The sequence below is a fragment of the Toxorhynchites rutilus genome, chromosome 2 (assembly GCF_029784135.1).
Source record: "Toxorhynchites rutilus septentrionalis strain SRP chromosome 2, ASM2978413v1, whole genome shotgun sequence".
NCBI lineage: Eukaryota > Metazoa > Arthropoda > Insecta > Diptera > Culicidae > Toxorhynchites > Toxorhynchites rutilus.
In genome coordinates this window covers 26546995-26573228 of record NC_073745.1, presented here as the reverse complement: position 1 = coordinate 26573228, position 26234 = coordinate 26546995, and the positions used below count along the sequence as shown (strand labels likewise).

The 26234-nt window shown below is 37.0% G+C and overlaps 1 protein-coding gene and 1 long non-coding RNA gene across 7 annotated transcripts in view; one reads left to right on the top strand and one right to left on the bottom strand.

The window, feature by feature from the left end:
- The window catches only part of LOC129764479 (lysophosphatidylserine lipase ABHD12), a 28242-nt gene extending 7784 nt beyond the window's left edge, over positions 1-20458 (bottom strand). Inside the window, exons 1-5 of one of the 6 annotated variants that reach the window (XM_055763590.1) lie at positions 20251-20457; positions 13052-13664; positions 12325-12748; positions 1491-1609; positions 1243-1421 (exon numbers count right to left, since the gene is read on the bottom strand). In XM_055763590.1, the coding sequence (XP_055619565.1) occupies positions 1243-1421; positions 1491-1609; positions 12325-12416 (390 nt within the window). In that variant the 5' untranslated portion in view covers positions 12417-12748; positions 13052-13664; positions 20251-20457. Of the gene's footprint in view, positions 1-1242; positions 1422-1490; positions 1610-1698; positions 2020-12324; positions 12749-12919; positions 12938-12977; positions 12995-13051; positions 13665-20250 lie in introns of those variants that run through there. The other 5 variants (XM_055763589.1, XM_055763593.1, XM_055763592.1 and 2 more) reach the window with 5 other exon arrangements.
- On the top strand, positions 20304-21226 carry LOC129764487 (uncharacterized). The gene is made up of 3 exons (XR_008741160.1): positions 20304-20513; positions 20672-20966; positions 21034-21226. It is a non-coding gene; the product is annotated as an uncharacterized LOC129764487 (long non-coding RNA).
- Positions 21227-26234: the final 5008 nt, after the last annotated feature.

The window sequence follows — 26234 nt, the reverse complement described above, 5'->3', positions numbered from 1 at the left end:
AAAAAAAACCGCGTGTATTCCTAAAACCGCGTAAAAAAAAGTAAATATATATTTTTAACAAAAAAAATCTGTGTCGAGAAATTAAGGGAAAATTCAATCCGTTTAAAAACGGAATACCTGGTCGTAAATTGGTCAATGCATTCATAGCGCATTGCCAAAGCATCGTTTCTTCACAGTAGTCATTTTCATAAAATCAGTTCTAGAAATATTGCCAGGATTCTAGAAATATTGTCAGGACTATTGCATCGTGTTAACACGGGTTTGATATTCATACTCTCCTCTTGCACAATGGATCTTGAACCTTCCGGAAGCATCAAACTTGTAATTATTTCTAATTTTTGAAATCAACAAGAGTATAAACAGCATATCATACCATGAAAAAGCAAAAACGGTTGAAAATACACGGTTGAATTTACCCAAGAAAAATTCTCCATCTCGGAACATCTCCGCTGTCCATGATTCATCCATTGTAAAAAAAAAAACAGGTTAATGTAAACCTATAAATTTTTCGGTCGAATGCAGTCAATTGCATCCAAATAAGAATATTTTTCGAAGAATTATGTCTATTTGAACATTAGCGAAATAAGATAGTGATCATTTTTTGATGATTAAGTATTGACGTTCAGATGGTAACAAAAGGTGGCAAAATCATTGCAAAATGGCAATGTTTCCTGTCATTACTCACAGTCTTGGCACCAAATTTGAAAGGTGCCCGTCATTAAATAACACTAAAATCCACGATTGTTGGCTAGGTCAGGGGGAATTTTTTTTTCGAGAAGTTTGCTGAATGCAAATAGACAATGCCATACACAAATATATTCAAGTTTTATGTACGAACAAAAAAGATCCCGGATAGTAACTATTGTTGATAGATTAGATTAAAAGTAATCTTAATTTTCAATCTATCTATTTAATCTATCACTTCATGAGAACGAATAAAAGTTACTACGAATTAGTAGTAATGTAATGCAAGTTGAAAAACAGACGCGTGATTATTTATAGCATCTTCTGATCACGAGACGAATCTCGTTTTATTAGGTTGACATAATCCGCTGCTGGCATGAAGTCGCGAACGCGCACAGCTTCTATTTCGTCTCTTAAGTTTTCACACTAGTCTATCAAATTCGCCAAGAGGGCACGCACATCAAACTTAGAGCGGGGACAATCTAAGTGCAGCTGAACTCGCGTCGAATTGCAAGAATTCGAATTTGCTGGGGGTCAATCACTGATGTATTTTATTACCTCATCAACTTGTAGTTCTCGTCCGCAACGCCGCACGAGATCGTTCGGAAGTATGTGCCACGCCGCAATGTCCACATCGATATCTTCCTCCTGATCGCGATAGGTGATGTAAAAGTTTCTGGTCGCGTACAGACCGCTTTTCTCTGGCCGTTTGAGATCTAAGTTCGGTGGATAGGTGACTGGAAAGAAAACAACACACAAATTAGCTGATTGTGTGCATGGAGCCCCATTAGTGAGATAGTGCTTACTGAAGGTGAGAAACAGTATTCCCTTTTGCAGTGCGTATGAGTATTTAAAGATTAACGGCAGCACTATAAATATAATCACAAACACCAGGATGCTGATTTTGCACGTCGTCAGGCATATTCTGAAAGGAGAGTAAAAATATATCGAGATTATCACATCCGTTACGTAAACTGCAACAGGCAAAGTGAATGACAAGTAATCCAAACAAACTTATGCAGCGAAATTTTTCGCATTGTGACGCTAGAGACCCGAGCGTGGGCGGCAGTGTATTCCAGCACCGTAGTGAGCAGTGGAAAGGAAGCCAGTGTGACGCAGGCGGCTGACGCAGACGGTTTGAACTTGACCCTGGAAAGGGGGCGACCGTTCCGATTACAAGCTACTACGGCAGTAGCCGATCGCGATCAATAGTTTGCGAACACAAAAAGATCAAAGCAGCAGCACTTCACACCCTTCGCGCTTCACGTCGTCGTCGTATTATCCGACAGCGAGATGTCGCTCGCTAGAGGTTGATACTTCACTGATGCTGTACGCGCGACACGCTCGCTCTGTATGTTAGTGGGCCATACCAGAACTGCTGCTCCTGCTGTCTCATCTGCAGGCGGTGATGTGCAAATATAGATTGGTTTATTTGCTATGTTGGTGGCACACGCTGCACGCGGTGTGATGTCGTCTGTCTCTGACGCGCTCCCTATTTTGCTACATCAACAACAACAAACAAATAATAATAATAATATTGCTCAGTTTGCCGGTTTTGACTAGCTACTCGTCATGGTGAAATGTAAAATGAGAGTTTCAGACAGCGACTTTGTTGTAATCGGACATTTGCTGATCCACAGGAAATAAAACTTGTCGGCTGTCATACCTATCGTAAACAGTTGATTAGAATGATGTTGTTTATTATACAAAAAAAAACTTGTAATGACTTGTAAGTGTAAGGGGGAGTGGAAGGCACATCAAATTTGAAAATGTAAGCTATAATAACTGCGTTGTTGATTATCCATAATGAATCTTCCAAACATTGCCAAACAAGTAGGAAATACTTTACTAATATCTTTACTCGCCCTAATTCCCACAAATCTAAAAATATTTGGCCTACTTTCAGCCAGACGGACAATCAACATGACCTCCAAAATTTTACTGTTTGCTACATTGGAACATTGAAAAAAAATGATATCGTCTTGTTTATATGACATCGGCAGTGGAGTTATTGTTTACAAACAATTAAGTTAATAAATTTATTGTTTGCTAAACTTCAATGAAATTTTCCCAACAAGCTTCGAGGCACATTTCTGCTCACCGGTGTAGCTCAATTAGGGGTTGTCCACATGTCACGTGGACAACTTTATGGGTGAAGGGGTTACGAAAATGTCCACGCTTGCCCACGGTGAGGGGGGGAGGGGGTTTTGATAATGTCCACGTGGACGCAATTAACAAAGAATATTTTTACCATCCATTATATCACTATTTGTTTATCTATCTTTCAACAATAGAACAAACATTGAATGGAAAAAAATATATCCATAATTAGAAACTGATCAAGTTAGGGGATTCAAAATAAAGTTGTGCAATGGCGTACACGATTCCAGCCCTTCTGATTATCTGAAACAAACAAATCGAACAGATTCTGTATCAGTAAAGATGCCACTATCGCTCGAACCTCGGACAAGTCAAAAATGTGTTTTTTGACAAAATGGCGGAAATTTGAAGAAAAATGCTGTTTAAAACATTTTTTTCAAGTTTCTTGATTTTTTTAAAATAGTAAAGTTAAGAAATTATGATTTTTTATAGGTTCATGCGATAGAGAGATGCATACAGATTGTATTCATATAAACTTGAGTAGTAGAACTTGAGATATCGTGTACGCCAGTTTTGAAAAACATGTTTTGAGAAAAACGCGTTTTGAGAAAAAGAGTTAATTGTTGTGGCCGTACTAGATTAGATATCGCATCACAAAAACGGCTATAACTTGGTAAATCACGAGACTTTCGAAAAGTCTCTTCTATGTCTCAAATTTCTAGACTAGAATACCCTCTTAAAGAACGAAATGTTGTGCTAATTTCAAATCCGACCGGATTTCGGAATAAGGGTTTATTTTACCGAAAAACACTTGAAGGGACTTATCTCAATCTGCGATTCGTTTCATAAACGCGACGAAAATACATATTTGTAGCGAATTGTAAAGGGCAGATCATTCACGTGAATGTTGAGTTAAAAAAAACCTTAGCAAGTGAATGGAACTTTGAAGCAGGTTTTCGCCTGAAGAAAGTTATGGCTGGGTCTGGTAGGACTGGAAGAAAATCTGTATCATGAGCTTCTACCAAGCAACCAGTTTCGATAAATTCCAACAAGTACTGCTAGCAGCAGTACTTCAACGATCAACGATCCAGAACGCTTCTAGGGCACTTCTAAGACTCCACCCGCCTTATTTACCAGATACTGCATCTTCAGACTATTAACTGTTAAGATTCTTGTAAGAACTTACTGCATAGCATAAGTTCTGAGAGGATGGAATTCTCAAGTTGCATAAAGGATGCTGAAATATTCAGAAAAAACGGTGCATCTATGATCGAAAAGATGTATGTCCACAAAAATATGCTTTTGGTTTTTTCCTTAGAATCGGCACGAATTTTTCAGGACAATATTTAGCATGATTTAACAATTAAGAGTTGTAGGTCAACGGAATCATCGATCACGATGATACTGCAGATTTTACAGTAAATGGAATTCGAAAGAGAATAATGAGCTCCCGGACAATGTTGAAAAAAATTGAAGATTTCAAGACAAATCGCCATTGGGAAGGCTATAATTTCTATCAATAAAAATATGGAATAGAAAATAGAAACAAACCTGAAATGAAATTTAAACGAAAAAAATAAAATTTCTTGATTTTTTCCTCAAAACCCGAAGAATTCCACGTGGACAATATGGGGCGGGGTATAAGGAATGTCCACGTTTGTCCACGGAGGGGGAGGGGGGTGTCTAAAATCATGCTTTTTCTGTCCACGTGGTATGTGGACAGCCCCTTATGGGCACCCAGTGTGCTTCACATTCTGTGAAATATATAACGGGAATTTGGGTATTTCGAAAAAAATGTTTTTTTATATATGAATACTTCCAAACATTTACGATTTCATACTAAGCAAAGCGTGGACACGCGTGTCCACGGAGAGGGGGTGGGGGTGTATAGACTTAGTCCACGTGGATAGGATTTTTTAATTTTTTTTAATACAATCACTTATGCATTCAATTAACGCAATTAAATGCAATCACTTATACATTCAAAATTAAATAAATGGGATAAAAAACATATTCAAGAATTTCAAACTCTTCGTATTTATCAATAAACGGATTGAGCCACCTGAAAGTGCTGCCCAGTCAAATGTTCATATATATTTTCTCATTGATCTTCTTCTTCAGTGAAATCAGTATTATGAAAATATCTTACGTAAACTGTGAATAACCAAGCTGATCGAACATTTCAAGTTACGGAGTATACATTTAACATTAAACGAATTAAACGATTCCATAATGGTTGGATTTTCCACACATTTTTCATTAATTATTTTTCATCAAATTAAATTTTCTATACATTTTGTTATATCTTGAAAACAATTAGTCTTAGGATAATAATGTCTATATAGTTTTTCATAAAGAATTGCGTGTAAAATCAATCATCCAAAGTATTTTAATTTCGTCAATTTCTAGGAACCAATTTTACATTTGCGTAAGATTGTCCATGCTCCACTAGTCGTCAAACTTAAAATAATTGAGCCAGTATTCTGATAAAAATATACATGGAATTGGGTAGCTGATTCGGAATATTCCAGGATATGATAGAGGATCATATTTAATGAAAAAGACCTTCTACGCATATGGTTAACTCTCAACTAAGAAAGAGTTGTTGAACTTTTCTTGAGCCCAATTTTATGTCTTGAACTGACTCTAATTTAGAAAGTATACTTAGAATAATTACGCTGCTCATTTGGAAGATAAAAAAATTCTGCGTAGCATGCAGTTGTAAAACATTTAAATTTATGGAACCGAGTAACTTTTAGAGGTAAAGTAGAAACTTAAAATTTTGTGTTTTTATGTTTTATATTGAAAATATTTTTAATACTCTATTAGTGCCCACTGAAAATTCCCCGAACTATTGCGGAAAAGGTTTCCTATTGCACTGACAACTAAGAGAGCGATGTGCTGTGCGTTCATTATTTCATGGAACATTTTAAATTAAAAATTAAAGGATAATTTCTCATTCGATAGAAAATACCTCTGTTGTAAGCTTGTAAACTGTTGTAAACTACTGAAACTTTCTATGAATCAAATGGAAGCGAAATAATCGAGTTGGTTGGATTGTTATTGGGAATATATTTCTAAAATCTATAGAAACTTTGAAAGCAAACCAAAAACGCTATATTTCTTCTTGCTATATATTTTGCCTACAACGCATATAGTCATCAAACTAAGAATATGTATGTACGATATCCCTAAACTAGAAATTTGTGGCTTAAAAGAGCTGTATTTTTTTAACTTCATGTCATCATTAATATCAAATCTACAGTCGTTCGAGATCGCTTAAAAATTTCGAACCTTTTACTCCACATTCCTTTGTCAAGTGAAGATCTAAACAGCCATTCCATGCCAAACCGATATAGTGGTTCTCAGATTTTCGTGAAAATTGGTAGTTTTGTTCTTTGTTAACATTTGACCCGTATTTTTTTTATTTTTTCATAAGGGTGACCATTTCCATTTTAAGGTTGTCCGAAAAATCAACTTTTTTCTCTTTTTTTCCAAAAATGCCTTTTTTTTCAAAAATTCATAACTTTTGAACTACTAGACCGATTCAGATGATCGACATATCAAATTAAAGCCAATCGCCTGGTCTATACTACATACCAATCGCTTGGCAAAAAAACTATACTTGCAGAAAATTCGAATTCTGCTCTTGTTATGATTGATTGTATTCGTTTTCATAGTCTCGGGACCAAAAACGCTATATTTTTTTATATTTTCTCTGGAAGCTGAGAATTTTTCACATAACATATATCGAAGCCAGAGAGGCGTTTTTTTCGTTTTTGAGTTATGATTTTTCAAAGTTAACCGATGGTTCGAAAAATCAATTTTTTACTCTTTTTTCCAACACAAAAATTCACAGCTTTTGATATACTGGACCGATTCAGATGATCGACATATAAAATTAAAGCCAATTAGATAGTCTTTTTTGAAAAATATTAGACTTGCGGAGAAAAATGAGTTTTTATTTTGGGACCAAGGATGCTATCTCTATATATATATAAATGTTCTGTTCGTTTGTGTACGCGTCAAAAACTCGAAAAGTGCGGAACCGATTGAGCTCAAAGTTGGACACAATATACAATCCACTTCAAGGAGTGTTGTTACGGCATAAAAAATTGGAAAATTGGAAGAAAAATGAATTTATATATGACCAGAGTGCATTTCTGAAATTGAGCTACTAATGAAAATCGACTATTCAGTAATGAATATGTGTTCTATGTGAAGGAAACATTTTTTTCCACGTGTTTGACAAAATCATGAACTGAAATTGTGTTTCGAAGTGATTTAAAATTTATCGATTCCCCTCATCTATCTCTATATATATTAGGCTGTCAAAAAAGTCCTGCGGTATTTCCGCGAAGTGTCGTGTCGTATCGAGTCATACTATAGCTTGTTGGAAAGGTATTTTTGCGCGCTATAATATAGTCCTTGACAGTGTTTTGTTTGGTTAAGTCGTTCGTGAGTTATAGTGTCGCAAATATGGAGCAAAATAAAGAGAAAATCCGATGCATTTTACAGTACTTCTATGACAAAGGCAAAAATGCATCTCAAGCTGCCAATAAAATTTGTGCAGTTTATGGACCCGATACAGTTTCCATTTCCACCGCACAACGATGGTTTCAACGTTTTCGTTCTGGTGTAGAAGTCGTCCGGCATAGTAGCAGCCGTAGCATCGGCCAAGAGCTGGGGATAAGTCATCAAACCGTTATTAACCATTTGAAGAAGCTTGGATTCACAAGGAAGCTCGATGTATGGATGCCACACACGTTGACGCAAAAAAAATCTTTGACCGTATCGACGCATGTGAATCGCTGCTGAATCGCAACAAAATCGACCCGTTTCTGAAGCGGATGGTGACTGGCGATGAAAAGTGGGTCACTTACGACAACGTGAAGCGCAAACGGTCGTGGTCGAAGCCCGCTGAAGCGGCTCAGACGGTGGCCAAGCCCTCATTAACGGCCAGGAAGGTTCTGCTGTGTGTTTGGTGGGATTGTCAAGGAATAATCTATTATGAGCTGCTTCCCTATGGCCAAACGCTCGATTCGGACCTGTACTGCCAACAACTGGACCGCTTGAAGGTAGCACTCATGAAGGAGAGGCCATTTTTGATAAACAGAGGCCGCATTGTCTTCCATCAGGACAACGCCAGGCCACACACTTCTTTGGTGACGCGCCAGAAGCTCCGGGAGCTCGGATGGGAGGTTCTTTTGCATCCGCCGTATAGTCCGGACCTTGCACCAAGTGACTACCACCTGTTTTTGTCCATGGCGAACGAGCTAGGTAGTCAGAAGTTAGCCACAAAAGAGGCCTTTGAAAATTGGCTATCCGAGTTTTTTGCCAAAAAGGAAGCGAGCTTCTATAACAGGGGTATTATGAAGTTGGTATCTCGTTGGGAACAAGTCATCAAACAAAACGACGCATATTTGACTTAAAACAGATGATTGTAACTAATTTTATGAACAAATGAAAATTCAAAAAAAATACCGCAGGACTTTTTTGACAGCCTAATATATAAAAGTTTTCTGTTCGTTTGTGTGATACAATGTACAAAACAACCAAACACATCTAGAAAAACATCTAAAAAAAAGAAAAATCAACTCAACCATGCAACCACAATGTGCCACAGCGAAGCGTGGCAGGGTACAGCTAGTATTTTTTTATATTTTTCTTGAAAGCTGAGTTTTTTTTACATAACATATCCAAAAATCAGAGATGTGTTATTCTTCGTTTTTAAGTTATGATTTTTCAAATTTGATATATTTCAGTCTTCGTTCAATATTTCTATGCGACTTGACTGGATGCATGCGACTATAATTCAATTAATTGGCAAATTTGTCATCTTGATCGATATATCAAATATGTGTAATTTGATATATCAGTCAGCTGAATCGGTCCGGTAGCTCAAAAGTAATAAATTTTTGAAAAAAGTCATTTTTGGAAAGAAAGTGAAAAATGATTTTTGGACCATCGGTTAACTTTAAAAAATCTTAACTCAAAAACAAAAAAAAACGCCTCTCTGGTTTCGACATATGTTATGTGAAAAATCCTCGGCTTTTCAGAAAAAAATATAGCGCCCTTGTTGAGGTTGGACTTGATCGTCTCCACGGTAGTCCTACGTTGTGTTTTTGTGTTGTGTGATTGGGTTCTCTCTGCTACACGCCGGTAGCAAGGGTTCTCTCGTTGCTGCTCGCGATTAGTGCTATTTCTCGCCTTATAATCCTCCAGATAAACTGACGGGCCATGCCAATTATGATTAGTATGCAGCAACCGGCAATTATCTGGGCAGATGAGATTCCTTCAGGTGCCGGCGGTGGCACCAAATTTTGTTGGGATTGTTGCTGTTGGGATATTACTATCTCCTCAACCGGGCTTTTTGACTTTTCGTTGCCCATGACAACGAATCAAACACGATGCATGCTGTACGAGCTAAACTATAATACTAACTTTATTTTATTCATTCCAAATGGAAGCGGCGACAAGCGGACCCCAAACGCTGAGACACGCAGTCCTGCAGTTTACATTTCATTATCTGACACTTCTCTCTGCTGACTCGGCTCACGCTGCGCAAACTGTGGGAACTGATCCAGCACAGCGGGAGAGTGAATGCAATAATTGAACATAATAGCCCTTATTTCCGAGACTATGGAAACAATAAAAAACGAATAAAATCAGTAAAAGACCAGGATTTAATTTGATATGTCGATCATCTGAATCGGTTTAGTAGTTAAAAAGATATGAATTTTTGAAAAAAGTCATTTTTGGGAAAAAGAGAAAAAAGTTGATTTTTAGGACAACCCTAAAATGGAAATGGTCACCCTACTGAAAAAATAAAAAATACGGGTCAAATGTTTTGTGATGAAGAACAAAACTACCACTTTTCACGAAAATCTAAGAACCACTACAGGTAAACTTCGATATAACGTACCCTCGATATAACGTATACATTCCTAAAATGCAAAGGAATTTTTTTTTAATATTTTTTTTCTGAAAAAACAATGAACTATCTGTGTTGTGATGCTAAAACATGATTTGTACCTTTAATCAATCCCGAAATACAGCTGGTTTTGTGATTCCGGATTCTAAATGAATCAAGTTTTAATCAACAGTACAAAGGGAAACATCATGAGAAAGTCTGGCTTTGTCTTCTAATTGAATTTATTCATTAACTTTTCTTAAAATAGCAACACAATAATGTATTTTAGGCTACGTTTGTGAGTCCTTTATTATGCTTCGATATAACGTACAATTCGATACAACGTACAATTTTGAAAGTGAAATGTCCGTTATATCGAAGTTACCCTGTATATCGGTTTGGCATGGAATGACTGTATAGATAGCAGTGCTTCCTACTTTATCTTTGTTTCCTTGAAATTCTTTTTTATTGATGAAACAAATCTCTGCATATAGAATTGTTCTGTTCGTTTTTGTGCGCTTCAAAAACTCGAAAAGTTCGGCACTGATGGAGCTCATATTATGACACAATATACAATCCACTTCAAGAATTGTTGTTGCTATTGCCAACACCTCAGGAAGCTTTAAGATTTCCAGATGGAATAAGCACTGCCCATGTTTGTATAGGAGACGTAATCACCAACACCATTAGTGTTGGGAAAACGCAATTTTGTTGTTTTTTGCCTACAAGCGTAACCATGTAAATTTCCAATGAAATGATCCGTCCAGTTGAAGGATATTATCGGCAAAAGAGGGCCTAGGAGTTTTCGCGGATTAAAACATATTTTTTCCATTCGGAAAACGCTTGCGTCTATTGATGCGGACAATCAATCGTTTCAATGAACATTTGATCGCATAGCTAGACGTAATCATCAGGTTGCTCTGTGTGTAGCGTTAGTATTTACATTTCCGGTAATGGTTAAAACGTCTCTGTCGGTAGTTTTAGTTGCTATCGGTTAAATCAAAAAGGTTTGGAAGAAATTTAGTGAAATGCCTGAAAAGGTGCTCTGGATTTGTTGCGAGTCTATGATAGTACTTTTTTCCTGAATACTCTGGGATATGATAAGAAAAGCAGGTTCATGTTTTTTTTCAATCAATTGAATTTCTAAAGGGAATCTGTTGGTAATTTTAGACCAACGGCATGAGTAAATGCTGAGTTTGTGGAATAATCCGATGTCGGTTCCGAGGAGTTATAATGCTAAGAACCAATATTATTTTAATAATACATAATACTTATATGTAATTGTTGATTTTCGAACGATGTATGAAAGCTGTATGGAACTACGTTTGTTATGCGGACAAACAGTGTTTTTTGCGGAAACATTTTTTCAAAATTGCTCAAATGTTTTCGAACAAAAAATGTTTGTTTGCATGTTGAGCAAACGAATAACATTGCGTAGAATGCGAAACGACGAAAAAGTCGATTTTGTTCATTTTTTCGCTTACGTCTCCTGTACAAATATGGGCTGTAAAGGAGCACTATCCTCCGCACTCGAACGGTCAAAATCAATGACTAAAAAAACTGAAAACCGAAAAAAAAATTACTATCAAAAATATCAAAAATATCGAAAAGGAAAGATCGATTTTTTGGTGTACAAAACAACGGAAGTCGGAGAGGAAAAGATCGATCTATTGAATATCGATACAAGATCACCCAATCCTAGTTCAAACTTTGTACTAAATTCATTTTCTAATGACTATTGAATACAGTCAACGTTGGTAGACCGCGGCCTAACATTTGAATAATTAGTCGCCCGTAATGCCCAAAAGTTTGGCCACCACTGTTTTATAGCATATATTTAAATTTAAATTGTTTTTTCTTTCTTTTTTTTTTTCCTCTAGAAGTGATTCAAAAAGAGTACCAGTTTAATACGTACATTTGACATTTCATTATGAAAAGTAGTGAAAAAAAACTGTGGCCCGCGGCTGTAATGAAAATTCTAATGCGGCCCACACCATGTCTAGACCTGCCCACCACTGCGTTAGAATGACAACAAATCGGCGCATATTTGACAAATCGGACAATCAGAAGCATATTAAAAATAGTTTTGGATTTCACCCAAAGATATGAATGACGCAAAACTTTGAATGGCATGAATGAATAAAATATATCAAATGAAACAATCATTGTTTCAATGTTGCAATGTTTTACTAATGCACTCCAAACTAAATCTTATTTAGACGACATTATCTTAAAAGAATAATTAAGCAAATATGATTCGGCTGTTATCAATGTTTAAATAGGCGCCACTGAATAAACCTAGCAAATATGGAATCTGATAATTAGCGCACCACATATTTGACGATCTTATTAGCATAATCGCTCATGTGAAAAACGATCATGATTATTCGCTTAAATAGAGAATCGCAAAAAAAACTAAAAGCCGTACAGCTCACAAATAAAAACAATAAAAAAATACATCGAAGGCCCAACTAAGCTACGCTTACACACATATCAATCATGTAGTATATAACAAAAACCGTGCGGCAAATTGCAAAGTGCAGTCAAACGGATAGTCTAACCAGAAGTAGTATGCGGTCGGTGAAAAAAAAAGGTGAATCAAACAAACACAATCGCTCTTTACTTACAAATCCGTCAGCCATAGCGTAATGATAATCCCGGGAAGAACGGTCGTTCGGAACACGGCGGTAATGACTGTGTCGATGTCAACTATTGCCATTATTCCGGAGTCGAAAGTGATAACTTTTCTTACTTGTCGCGCGACTTGTTGATATCTGTTTATATTACCGATTGTTACGTGTGTACAACACTTTCACGAGCCAATTTCCGAGCCAATAATAGTGGATCAGATTTCTCTCTCTTTTGGTTGCCGCCTGCCGCCTGTGTCTCGTGTCGTTGGGATGATTTTTCTTTTTTATCGGTATGATGACTCACTCAATTCGCGAGACGTCTTTGTTTCGTCGTCACTGGCCTATGCTTTTCTTTGGCTCTCACTTCTTCCTTTGTCTCGTTAAGGAATTTGAGATTCATTCAAGAGAAAAGATGTTCATTCTATCGAAAAGTAGACAAGCACACAAACGAAATTAAATACGCTAACAAAACACTGGAGAATGTGGTAACTGGGAAGCAAGCTACTATTCTAGGCGGTTATTGCGTTTTAGAGCAGAGGGAAACACTACTGCCAACTATTTCTAGCAATTATGTAAGGATCAACTCATTAACTCTTTATTCGGTGGCCTTGCACAGAAAACTTTGGCGTAATAAACTCGCCTAATCTCACCCAGCATGGGCACTCGCGGGTAGTGATAACGACGACGGTTCCAATAGATTCCTTAAAACAAAACAAATATTCACCTTCGCAACACTCGACGCCGAATCGATAGATACATTCTAAGCGGTTCGAGAGCTGACGGTAGACTGCAGCGGGCGGTTTGCAGCCGTTTCCGCTACACAACACAATAGTTGTAATCTGCCGGCTCTTCGCGTGCAACACTAGAAGCGAGCGTGCGAGCGAGCGAGTTGATGATGATAGTGGCCGCCCCACGATGATGGTACAAATGATGATGGCGTAGCGGCGCCTCTCTCACAACCGGACAGTACGTTCTCTCGCTCCTCTCGGAGGGGTTTGGAAACCGGATTCTCCTCTCCGCCTCTCCGTTTTCGAGTTGTGCTGTAACTTGTTGTAATTGTTCTTTCTTGTTCAGATGGCGCTTCGAAACATTGATTATAGTGCACAAAAATGCGCATGCATCGCCGCTTATGTTGGCGGATGTAAACGTTGGTCAACGTGTGATTTTAGCTCGCCAGGCTTTATGATGTACATGGGCAATGCAATCGGCGTAAGCGCAGTAATAATGCAGCGCTGTTTTTTGCTGTTTTTTTTAGATGAATGTTTCACTTGTTCTGCAATAGTTTCGGTTGTCAGAGTTCACGATGTGAATGGTACGACAGTTGTCAGATGTATGATCTGCAAGGAAGTAAACGTTTTTTCATAATTTAGGAAGACAGAATGTAGGTCGAAAGCAAAAATACGCACGATAGCCATTCGTGACGCAAGTTCAATGTGTTTCAGCAATTGGAAAAAGATTATTGCCCTGGCGCACAGTGGTCCCTGAGAAAATTTAGACGGCCAAAACCCAAAAATATGCATAAAAAATCATACAGTCCCTTATTCTAGGATGTTCATGGCATCTAGGATAGGGTGATCATCTGTCCTGGTTTAGCAGGACATGTCCTGATTTTGAGATCTATTTGGGGCGTCCTAATTTATTTTTCACAATCTAGCCTTTGTCCTGATTTTTATGAGAAATTCAATTTTGTTGCAGAATCAGAATTATTTTCAGTGTATTATGTTTATGAGTAGAACCTTTTTTATTGAAAACATTTTATTGTGAGCATATCCTGAGTAGCAGTTGGATCTTCCACGAGATCTTTCAACTGTTTTCATTTAGAGATTTTGTTTCACTGGTCACGGTGATGTTTTTGTGTTTTGGCTCGATATTCCAAGTTAGTTTTTTTTTCAAATGTCTAAACGAAAGTGTCATTTTATCAACGAATTGCGCCAAAAGTACCCCTTTTTCCGAAAAAAAGAATTGAAAGATAATGAGGCCAACGCTGCATATGTGATTCATAAGTGCCGGTGGTCCATAGCGGTGTTCAAATTTAGCAATTTTGTTGAAACCGAATTTTTAAATTACCAATGAAACATTACAGATAGATCTGATTAGGAAAAGCATATCCCAACACCGAAACGTTGCCAGAATACTCGATTGACATACACTTTCAAATCCATGCTGAACTATGTGGTGCAGAAATCCAGCCGCCCAGAAAATTTGGGTTGCAGAAGTTCTTGCGTTTAATACCAGTGGCTTGTACTTTGGTACCGTCATCCGCAAATTGATCACCGGGGTTTAAAAAAAATAATTTAAAAGTATTATTTAATTAAATTTCAACCTTATTTATATGACATGTTCAATGATCATCTGTGGGTGCTTGTCGTCAATGGTTCTCATCAAATCGCTTGTAGAAAAAGGTCAATAAAAAAATTCAAAAATATCTTTTTCTGAACAGCATTTTCGTTTCCATGGCAAAGAAACATATGTTCATCACATCAAAACGCTACTAATTGACGCTAAACATATCAATTCTAGTTCAGTTGATTCTTTACGAATTGAAAAACTAATCAGATAGTTAAAATTACTATTAAAACATATGAGAAAAATCAATTTAACAAAAAAAAAGCACAATGCAAGAAAATTTTCTTCATAACCAGACAACCAATGTTGTGGCACAGTTTTCTCGGAAACGGCTGAACTGAATTGGACGCAAAAAGGTTCATTTGAAAGCTCATTTCGTTTCATTTCAGAACCTTTCAAAGTTGTATCGGAATCAGTCCACAACACATTCTGGGTATCAAACTTCATGGTTTTCCAAAACTAGCTCATTTGTAATGGTGATGAATTCAAGACTATATTACATCATTGACGTAACCCATATATGTTCCGGATCAGGTCTCCGTGGATGTGACCACTTTATGGCTAGAACCAAATCCCATGATTATTATTAATATATAACCATAGGTAAATAAAACTAGTGGTTTTCCCAACAAACGTGTAAGAGAATTTGTGAACAAAACATTGCTGTTCCAAGGGATTTTCTTACTTTAGAAAATGCAAACCACTTTTTCGCAGCTCGTGTATTTTTACTAACGGCTCAAAACTGTAAATTCACAAAATTAGTTTTTTTACAATACAGAAATATACAGAGGCTCACTTGAGTAGTTTTCTATTTTCTACACTTTCTGTAAATCGCTTCTCTTCATATACGCTTTCAAATTTCCATCTTATTCTCAAAATTCAATCAACTTTTCTAAACTAATTATAATTTAACTTTTCTCCAATAATCGAACTATTCACATCTATTCAATCAAATTTTCTTGTCTCTTTAACACAATAGTGGTTTGTTGCCAATTTGTTAACAACATTGATAATCATCAAGGCTACTCCTATCAAGGTAGCACGATTAGGACAAACAGCTCATCGGTGCCTCAACAATTGCATAACGTTTTATAACCTTGGCACCAGTACTGGTTTTAAAAATAATTGGGAATTGATTAAACAAAACATTTCGGAAATATTTACATTGTTCTGAAAATCATGATCAACTTGTCCCCGATTTACAGTACCATTGCACTCGATATTTGATGACTCTGAGACCACCAAAAAATCGACAGTGCTTTTAAAAAGACAGAATCCATCATCTCCGGACTAGTTTCACCGCATGGATCGCCCAAGAAATAGGTTATATAAATAAATTTCACGTGTTTTTATTTATTTCGAACTCGAATAATCATAATGGTTTGGTTATAATCGTAAATGTGACAGGTGTCCTGCTTCACAACTCCGGCCAGATGGTATACCTAATCTAGGATCACGTGTTTCACCCCATTTCGCGCGCGAATCATTGCTCTGGCAACGCGATAAGATACCAGTTTCGCATGCTCGCCGGTGCCACTATTTCGCATGTGTTTTGGTGAAGTTTTTGATCGAATTTTTTTGGCTCATTATGTTTCTTGAAGCATTTTTAACGGAGAATTTGAATTTGTTGTCAGTTCCAAAATTCGGTTGATTGTAGTATGTGTGAACTCCAAACAAACTAAGTACTATTTTGGAAGTTTAATTTTGCTTCGGATGGGCTTTGGAAACTTATACTGCATTTCCCCGCAAAACTTTTTTTTATGAAAGTGTTCCTCAAAGTATCTTTTATCACTCAGCACTTGAGTTTTTCACCCGAAATCAACCCCTTTTGGATTTTTTTCTCAATATTAACCCGAAATCAGCCATTCCATGCCAAACCGATATAGTGGTTCTCAGATTTTCGTGAGAAGTGAGAATTTTCTTTAGTAGGGTGACCATTTTCATTTTAGAGTTGTCCGAAAAATCAACATTTTCTACTTTTTTCCAAAAATAACTTTTTTCAAAAATTCATAACTTTTGAACTATAAAACCGATTGAGATGATCGACATATCAAATTAAAGCCAATCTGCTTGGTCTTTTTTTGAAAAAATAAAACACCTTCGAAATCTGTTCTCGTTATAATTGATTGTATTCGTTTTTTATTGTTTTCATAGGGTCGGGAAAGTATATATCCGAAAGTATACAGCCCTGCGCTGACAACCGTTTGACATAGCTGTCAACCAAAGCGTCATATCGTTAGTTGAATGTCTGCCATTTTACAATATCGATCGTTTTAGCATCGCACAACGTGTTAATTTTGTTAAATTATACTATAAAAATGACGAAAAACCGGCAAATGTTTTTCGAGCATTACGGACGGATTTTGGTCGTCATGGACGGCCTACAGAGCACACAATCGCTAATGTAGTGCGTAAATTCGAACAAACTAGATCCGTAGCGGATATTGTAAAACCTGTGCATCATCGTAATGTGCGTTCGGCCGAAATATTGCTGCTGTTGCTGCCAATGTGGAGGATGACCCGAATGTTTCGATTCCACAGCGTGCTCAGCAATGGGGCTTGTCAAACACGTAATTGTGGCGAATTTTGCATTTGGACTTGCACCTCATCCATATAAAGTCGAACTGGTACAAAAATTAGAGCGTGGTGACCATGGAATGCGTCGGGCATACGTCGATTGGGTGAACGAACAACAGCAGCAAATTTTCTTCAGCGATGAGGCACATTTCGAGCTCGGTGGGTATGTGAAAACCCAAAATTTCCATATATGGGGCTCAGAAAATCCACACGTGATTGTTGAGAGGCCATTGCATCCGCCAAAAGTCACTGTTTGGTGCGTATTATGGACTGGTGGAGTCATCGGGCCGTATTTCTTTGAGAAAGAGGACGGCGAGACGGTAACTGTGAATGGTGAGCGCTATGGCCGCATGTTAACCGATTTTTTTTTGCCACAAATTGAAGATATGGATACGGATGACATGTGGTTTCAGCAGGACGGCGCCACGTGCCTGTTCGGATCAAGGTGTGCGAGGAAGCCCTAGGTGAACATTTGAATGATGTTGTATTTCACACATAATGGCATAAACCAAACTTTAATTTGAAATAAAAGTTTCATCGAAATTCGAATCCTAAGTGTGTTTTATTTCAATTTACTTTCGGAATTTAAAGTTGGGAAACCCTGTATATGTCAAAACCAGAAAGGTATTTTTTTCGTTTTTGAGTTACGATTTTTCAAAGTTAACCGATGGTTCGTAAAATCAATTTTTTCCTCTTTTTTCTGTTTTATGGTGAAACCGAGTTGAAAAATGAACTCTGCATATCCGAAAACATACATTTTGATACAAACACGACAAAAACTGAAAATTTCAAACTTCGAGATTAAGGATATATAAGGTTGATGAAAAAGAAATGTCGTATTTCTGATCGAAATTTGACGCTATATTTAACATACTTAAAATTATCCAATTTAAGTCAAATATGCGCCGTTTTATTCGCAAACATGTTGCCATTTGGAAGGCAACCTCAAATATGGCGAATTCCTTGCTTGGTGGACTCCATCTTTGACGCGCTATAACTTGAGATTGAAAAAGAACAATCACAACACTGTCAAAACGACACTTGTAGCACAGATTGTCGTCTTTAAATAACCGTATAGTATGACCCGATGCGATAAGTACAACACAAGATATGTTTAAGTGTTGCCATATATTGACAATATACGACATTTCTTTTTCCCCAACCCAATATAATAGAATAAACTTAGCTTTGTTGATCTTTTCGTGTCGCTGGCGTAAATGCAGGGTCTCACTCCCCCGATTCCTACTCAGAGGAATACGCCTTACTACACATACAGCCGCGCTTCGATGGACGAAACAAGAATAAACGCCTCCGAACACTTGGCACATACAAACAAAAACCATAAATTTGCTTGAAAGTCAACTCCAAATTCACACAGCTCAACAAAACATCAATAATGTTTAGATGGGTGAGATTCACGAATTTTTCGACCAAGTGTTTCGGACTGTTTTCGAATCAATATTTTTTCTATAACTCCACTTCAAACGAGAGCTAACAAAGCAACGGAGCGACCGAAAAAGACCTCTGTTGAAGGATATTGATTCTAAATGGGAATTTAATTCCTGGTTATTATTGTTAGGTAAAAATGTGTTCATTACTCTCTAAAATTATCCGAATATCCGGCTGCCGTATATTCGTGGTCGAATTAGCGACTTTCTACGATTTCAGTACCTGATCACCCGGGAATCCAAAATCAAATTTCTTCTATCGACTTTCCTCCTGCACAACTTTTTCAAAACAAAACAGATCAGCGTGGATTTTTTACCGTCGAAAGATACAGATTTTCCAAGCAATTTGCTATCAAAATATTTCAGACACGCCTACTACGACCGGTGCTATGAAATGAACAGTGATTCTCACTGATTCAAACCTTAAGAACTCAGAGTCGCCTTTATCACTGGCGACGAAAAATGGATTTATTTCGAGAGCCCTAAACGCAAAACAGATCATGGCTTTCACCTACGAAAACCATCAACCAAAATCGTTCCGCCGAAAAACGATGCGACGAGTATGGTGGGACCAGGTTGTAAAGTGTACCACGAACTCCTAAAATCGGGTGAAACGGTGAATACAATTCACTAACGGTAATTCACGATCAATGTAAACCTAACTTTGATGATAAAAAGAGCGAAACGTGCCTAGAGACATGGTAAAGTGATATTACAGCATGACAACGCACCGACGCACACCGCTAAAGCAGTGAACTTTTTCTTGTTCTCACTGGACGATGACCAGGATCTTGTGGTCTTGAGGCTGTTCCCTGTACTGAACCGCTGTTTGATGGCATTATATGAATTGTTTGGATCTTCAATTATGGCAATCTCACGTAGAATCTGCCACAGACGTTAACATTCAGCGGATAACATATCTTGTATGATGTCACTTTTCTCCTCGATTCAGCTCGAGTACAGTTTTCAGTAATCTGGAGACAGCGATAACGTTTGCTAATCAACGATTCAGCTGCTCCAAGCAGCCCTTTTATCTTGACGGCTTCGACAACATAGCCATTGTTAGATCACCCAACCGAGCATCATCGTTAGCAAGCAGCAAACTGCGAGAACCATGACGGAAAGGTTACATAGTTATCGGCATTACACCGGAACTCTTTCACGTTCAATGCCAAAAAGTCAAAAAGTTCCTCAAGATTCAATGGAACTTGGATCTGGATGTTTCGGAGGGCGTTCTCATGCTGCGCTCGGCTGCTCGTTTCGGAGTTTCTATGAATAATAGGTACTCGATATAAACAAAATATAAATAACGTGGACAGATAAGAGAATCTTTTTCAAGGGAAATTAATTCCGACCGCAAAGGGTTAATAACCATCGCATTCAATAAGCAATTGTGGTCAGCAAAATATGCATCCAAGCGTAATTTAATCAATTCTTAATCAGCAACAATCGCTTTGTCTACAGTCTAAAGTTTTGTTCATCACGGCCAAATTATCGCCGCATAATTTCCAAAGGCAAATGTGTACAAATCTTCGATTGCGAGAATACCTACTACTGTCGAACATTAACTTTTATTTTTGGTGAAATTAGTTGCCTTACTTTCAACAAACTTATTAGATTTTTGACCTTCTGTTTCGCGTTTATTTCACTTATTAGATGATATCGGTTTATAACACTTTTACTTATTTTTTTTTTCATGCAAAACCAGAAAACAAGCGCCACAAAAACTGTTCACATTCGATTCCGACCGTCGACAATAAACGAATGACAGTTATCGCAGTTATCAAAACAAACACCAACAGCTGAGTTGCCAGGGTACGTATATGGAAAGGTAGTCTGGACTGACTAGTACATCAATAGTAGCGAGCCTATGACGTGTAGCTTTGCAAGTACCATGGAGCGTATAATTAATTTGTCTAAATAAGTTTATATTTATTGTGTTTTAGCTTAATGTATATATTTATTTATTGCAGTGTAAAGATAATCTATTTAGATTCAAAAACTTATCAAAAGCTCTTCGTTACCTCCTGCCGCAGTGCTTGAATTAAGCCAGGTTTTTCATTAGAGATGTTGATGGTGCTGCTCCTGATTTCCTTTGACGGAATATCTTTCTCGGCATAGTCTTGTTTCGTCCCATTAGAAAGTTGGACCGATTCCGCGGATGTTACGAATGTTTTACTGGATTCATGCCTGGTGTCAATCAAGACCTTTCGGCGAGCCGTCCGGCTTTGATTTCCCGAGGCGTGAGAATCGTTGACCTTTCTCACAGTAGGAACAGCTAAAAATAAACTGTTTTGTGTATTAATTGTATAATCTGGATTTATTTAAATTTTAGCTGTTGGTATCAGCTTTCGACGGTATTGTTCTTCCAAGCCATGGATATGCACGAAACAATCTGGACCGAAATGAAGCGAGCAAATGTACATGTTTTTAGTATTGCTGTTTATGTTCTGTCCGAAAAATCAAAACCATTTCATCCGAATGGTTACATCCCTCGGGAATCGATGAAATGATAGTTTATGGGAAATGTTTTCATAATTCGAGTTGGACTTGAGCCCGGGCATCAATGACCGAACACTAACGCATCCGGGTGCCACACATCGAGTCATAGAGTTGTCTGAAAATGGAAATATTTTATATATATATATATAAAATATTTCCATATTTTCGATAAATATGGAAATATTTTATATATATATATAAATATATAAAGAAAATATTTCAATATTTTCGCAGTCGAGCCGCCGTATAAGAGACCCGTTTCAAAAAGCAGCACAGAAACAACACATCCAGGGTACTAATTCTGGAAAGCCTTTCACGTTAATTGTACACCAACTACTCTATCTCACGTATTGATGAAGAATTTAAAAAAAAGTAGCAAAATACGTAATATTCGCAACAACAAAAAACACTTGTTATGAAATGCGTTGTGGTCTCTACTTTTCGTCAAAGCTAAGATGTCATAGTTGAGAGTGTATAAGTGAATCGTGTCCAACATACTTCGAGTCCAGGTTACCTTGTCATAAACGTACCCTGCTGAGTTCCTATTAGCGAATTCGTTTTTAAAACTGAGTCAGTGCCACACTGACTATGTAATAAAAAAAACGTTCTTTGTTTAACGAATGCGGTGGTTTATTGGTGTGCGTTATATAGTCTGATTTGTTTATATTTGCGACGACAAATGTACAGTGTCGACGTCTGGTGGCGATATTAGTGCTAGGGAGATAAATTATTCTCTATCAGGTCAGAAGGGCCAAGTGCAGTGTAAAAATATAAAAGTTTGAATGAAATTTTTTACTTCATATTGGGCCTGATCACGAACATCACTTCACGGTGAAAACGGAATGAAATGCATACAAATCGCATACAATTCTTTTCGTTTTTACCGTGAAGTGACGCTCGTGATCAGGCCCATTGTTTAATTACCTTACACATGTAGTCCTGACACTCTCTTAACCATTTGTCGATGCATTTCCGGTTTGTTCCTCAAATAATTACTATTATAATATATAATCATCGTTAGACACAGTTTTCGTTCAATGTTTCTGCAATATCGAAAAAAAACCCTCTTATTTCATCACATAAAAAAAAATTTGATACTTTAAAGTAACTTTTCATTAATAATTTTGATATTGAGAGCATGTTTATTCCTCCTGAATATCCATAATAGTTTTGGCCTCCCAATGAAAGCACACGGAGCTTAATGCCGTCTACACGAATATACTCTTCAAAATCAGAATCCGAATTGGATTACGATTCCAATAATACAAAAGCAAGAGCAGTAGGTTTTCCATTTTCATAGTCTTCATTTTTAGATTTTCCAAAACAATACTCGGAGCTTGACAGTTCAGTATAGTTGTATTGGTGAACCCGAGTGCCAACCCGTGAAACATCTCAGTGCGAAACTAACAGCTTTCGGGGCGAACTAGTGCGATACTGAGTGCGCAACTGAGTGAATAAAAAAACGTTTTGACAGCAGTTAGTGCGGCACTCGGTTTTTTTATCCCATTCATTTATTTATTTATTAGGCTCATTAGCATTTTAGCTGTTACAGAGCCGGGTTTAATCGTGTACATGTACATATATTTACGTTTCTATAAATTGTAAATTACACAGTAGTTAGTAGTATCCATTTAGGCGTTAAGTTTTCTGTTCCATTACATCATGGTAAATTACACTGTAGTAGCCATTTAGGCGTAAGGGTATTCTTTCTGTTCTTCCATTGTTCAGCAGACCGGACAGCGGAGACAGTTGATATTGATCATTGTTGGGTTATTTATAGAACAGCAGCCCGATGTTTCTTGCAGAGCAGAGCAGTTGTATGGATGAATCGATCTTTGTTCCACCGTGGATCGATTTCCATCGCTGATGATGGTTACGTGGACGTAGTTATTCTATAATAACAGGAAGATGGTCAATTGAGGGCTCTGAGTTTGAACTCACGATCGATCGCTTGGTAAGCGAACGCGTAACCAAGTGGCTACGAAGACCCCCTAGGCATTGGGGTTGAAACTGAATAAAAACGAATTCGCTATATGTTTTCATTTCATTTTTGATCGATGAGTACATTACGAGGTGAAGCAGTAGACGAATTATATTTGTATAGGCAAGCAAAATAGGGTGTCGTAATTATTTGCATCCAATATAAAGAGTATATGGAAAAAGCTAAACAATCAAAACCCTCATGAAATCTTGCTACTGTTTGTTTTCAAACAGAACTCTTAAGTTTAAAACCTCTATAATTCATCACGTTCGTTCGTTTCAGACAGATGACAATTGTATTGTGACTTATTTCTTCTATTTATGTGGTAAAAAGAACTAAAGAGCAGTCGTATGCTTAGTCCTCGGAAGTAGTAACATTCTTGGTGATATGCTAATTAAGTGAAGATGATTTACTCACATCATACACCCCGACACTGAGAGCTTTACATCTATCAACTTTGTTTCGTTAAACCAATAAAAGTTCGTTTGTTTCTATGATCGTGGGGAAGTAGAAATGGGGTACAAAAAATTAGTTTTGTCTGTTTAGAAGTTACTTCACAAATATCCACTACACGTTGTCACATCATACTCATAATCAGTGGGAACTCTAATTTAATGTAACATAACATACATTAATTGATAAAGCACATACTGAAAATAGTATTTTCACATGGATGTGGTAGGGAATCGAATATAAACACAACGACTGACGTCACTATTTGAGAAATATTTATGGCAGCGCATGCTTTTCGCGTTGACGGTGGAATGGTGTCGACATCTGGATACGACATTAGTTCGTATGAGGTCAACTATTCTCTATCAGGTTAGTCGGCCCCAAAGGCGCCTCTATATATACCAGGTGAAACAATCATATGAAATGCACTTTCAGCCATATTTGAATTGCTGTCGGTATTGTTTACAAACAGCATCAGAACGCTGCCGGCGGCTCTCTACAAACTGCTACGACGCTTATTTGAACGATGCCTACTATGTTCAGCTTTTGCGAATTTATGTGAAAAAGAAGGAATGATTTTGTAGAATTTCATTCTCATTCCCACGCTCTCGCATGTGAAAATGCAAAAATAGCGTATCCTAGCAATAACAAAACAAACAACCCCCGCTCCACAAACCGTAACCACCTTCTTATTAAAGTGATGATGTTGCTTCACCTGTTATACATTGATATAAGCGCCTTGGTCGGCCCTAAGGCAGTTTTAAATTGCTGAAATTTGTATGAAATTTTTTTTCTTGGCGTTATTTACCTACTAGAAGTAAGTTGTTCTGACCCTAATTTAAACTACTTTTTATGAATTTTCAGATATTCTCACCAAAACTTACCATTATAATATAAAATTATCTTTAGACACAATTTTTGTATGAAAAAAATATCATACAAAAATTGTGTGCAAAGCAAAAATGATTTTCATTTACATAGAGTACTAATTTGATTTGGGAAAAATTATTTTCATTCATTATTTTTTATTTTATTTAAAGTTCGTTAATTTCTTCTGCAAACCCATATTGGCGATCTAACGTACAAATCTACACCTAGGCGGCGCTGCGGTGAAAGTGATGATGGTTTTAAATTTTGCCATGTGAGCTTATGGAAGGTTTGTAGTTCTTTCCATAAATTACAATGTAATAATCATAAAAGATTATTTGATTGCGATGAGTTTGGAAGAAATTTAATTCTGCGCAATTTTATATATAACATGTTATTTATTTACCTCTTTCAGTAGTGAAAACTATAAAAATGTTGACAACGGTTGAATTAAAGAAGGAAATTCGAGAGCACAATCAAACACAAGTAGAAAAATGCACGATTCCTGCATGTGAGAACTACCTTGGAAAGCCCGGAAGTAAAATATACGTGATTTGTTTTTGAGTTTTAGGTTACATTAGCATCATTTTCTTAGTTCAAAAACAAAATCCAGATGTCTCACCGATCGTTTACGTTTTGCGTTAGATCGCCAATTGTCATGCCTACTCCCCATTTCGTAATTGGCGATCTAACGCAAAACGTAAACGATCGGTGAGACATCTAGATTTTGTTTTTGAACTAAGAAAATGATGGTAAAGGTGGCCGTACACTGTTTGCCCGGAGGTCAAATATTTGATATTTTTTGACAGATAAGGTTTGATTTGATATTTGTACAAACACTATTTTGTTTGCTACTCTCAATTTTAAACAGTAGTAAACAATATCAAACACCGAACATGGAAAAAAAATCAACTGAAATATCCAAGGTAACCTAACCATGTACCGACAGGTTCGAAGAACAGACTGAAAAAATATTCTAGGCATCCAATAATTGAATATTTGCTTGTCGTGTTTTGTGTAGAATATATTTGATCAGTACACGTTGAACAAATTTTATCTGTCAAAAAGAATCAAATATTTGGCTTCGGTCAAACAGTGTATGAGCACCCTAAGGAAACCTAAAACTCAAAACAAAACACGTATATTTTACTTCCGGAGTTCCCTTCTCACATGCAGGAACCACGCATTTTTCAACTTGTTTTTGATTGTGCTCTCGAATTTCCTTTTTTGATTCAACCATTGTCAACATTTGTACAGTTTCACTACTGAAAGAGGTAAGAAAAAAACATGGTATATATAAAATAGCGCAGAATTAAATTTCTTCCAAACTCATCGCAATCAAATAATCTTTTATGATTATAACATTGTAATTTATGGAAAGAACTACAAACCTTCCATAAGCTCACATAGAAAAATTTAAAACCATCATCACTTTCACCGCAGCGCCGCCTAGGTGTAGATTTGTACGTTAGATCGCCAATACGAAGCTCATAACCATCATCTTCATTACTTTTTTTTCAGTGCATTGATCTGTGATTATGAATGTACAGTGTCGACATCTGGTGGCACGCACGGATTGTGAGACAAATTTATCGTAACCAGAGAGGCCAGATTTGAAGAGATGCCTTCATTTTGAAGATATTTAATTTATCGTGAAGACATTTGATTTTGTGAAGAGATTTTGAAGACTATATGAAATATATGAACCCATTTCATGTGAATTTTTGAGAGTT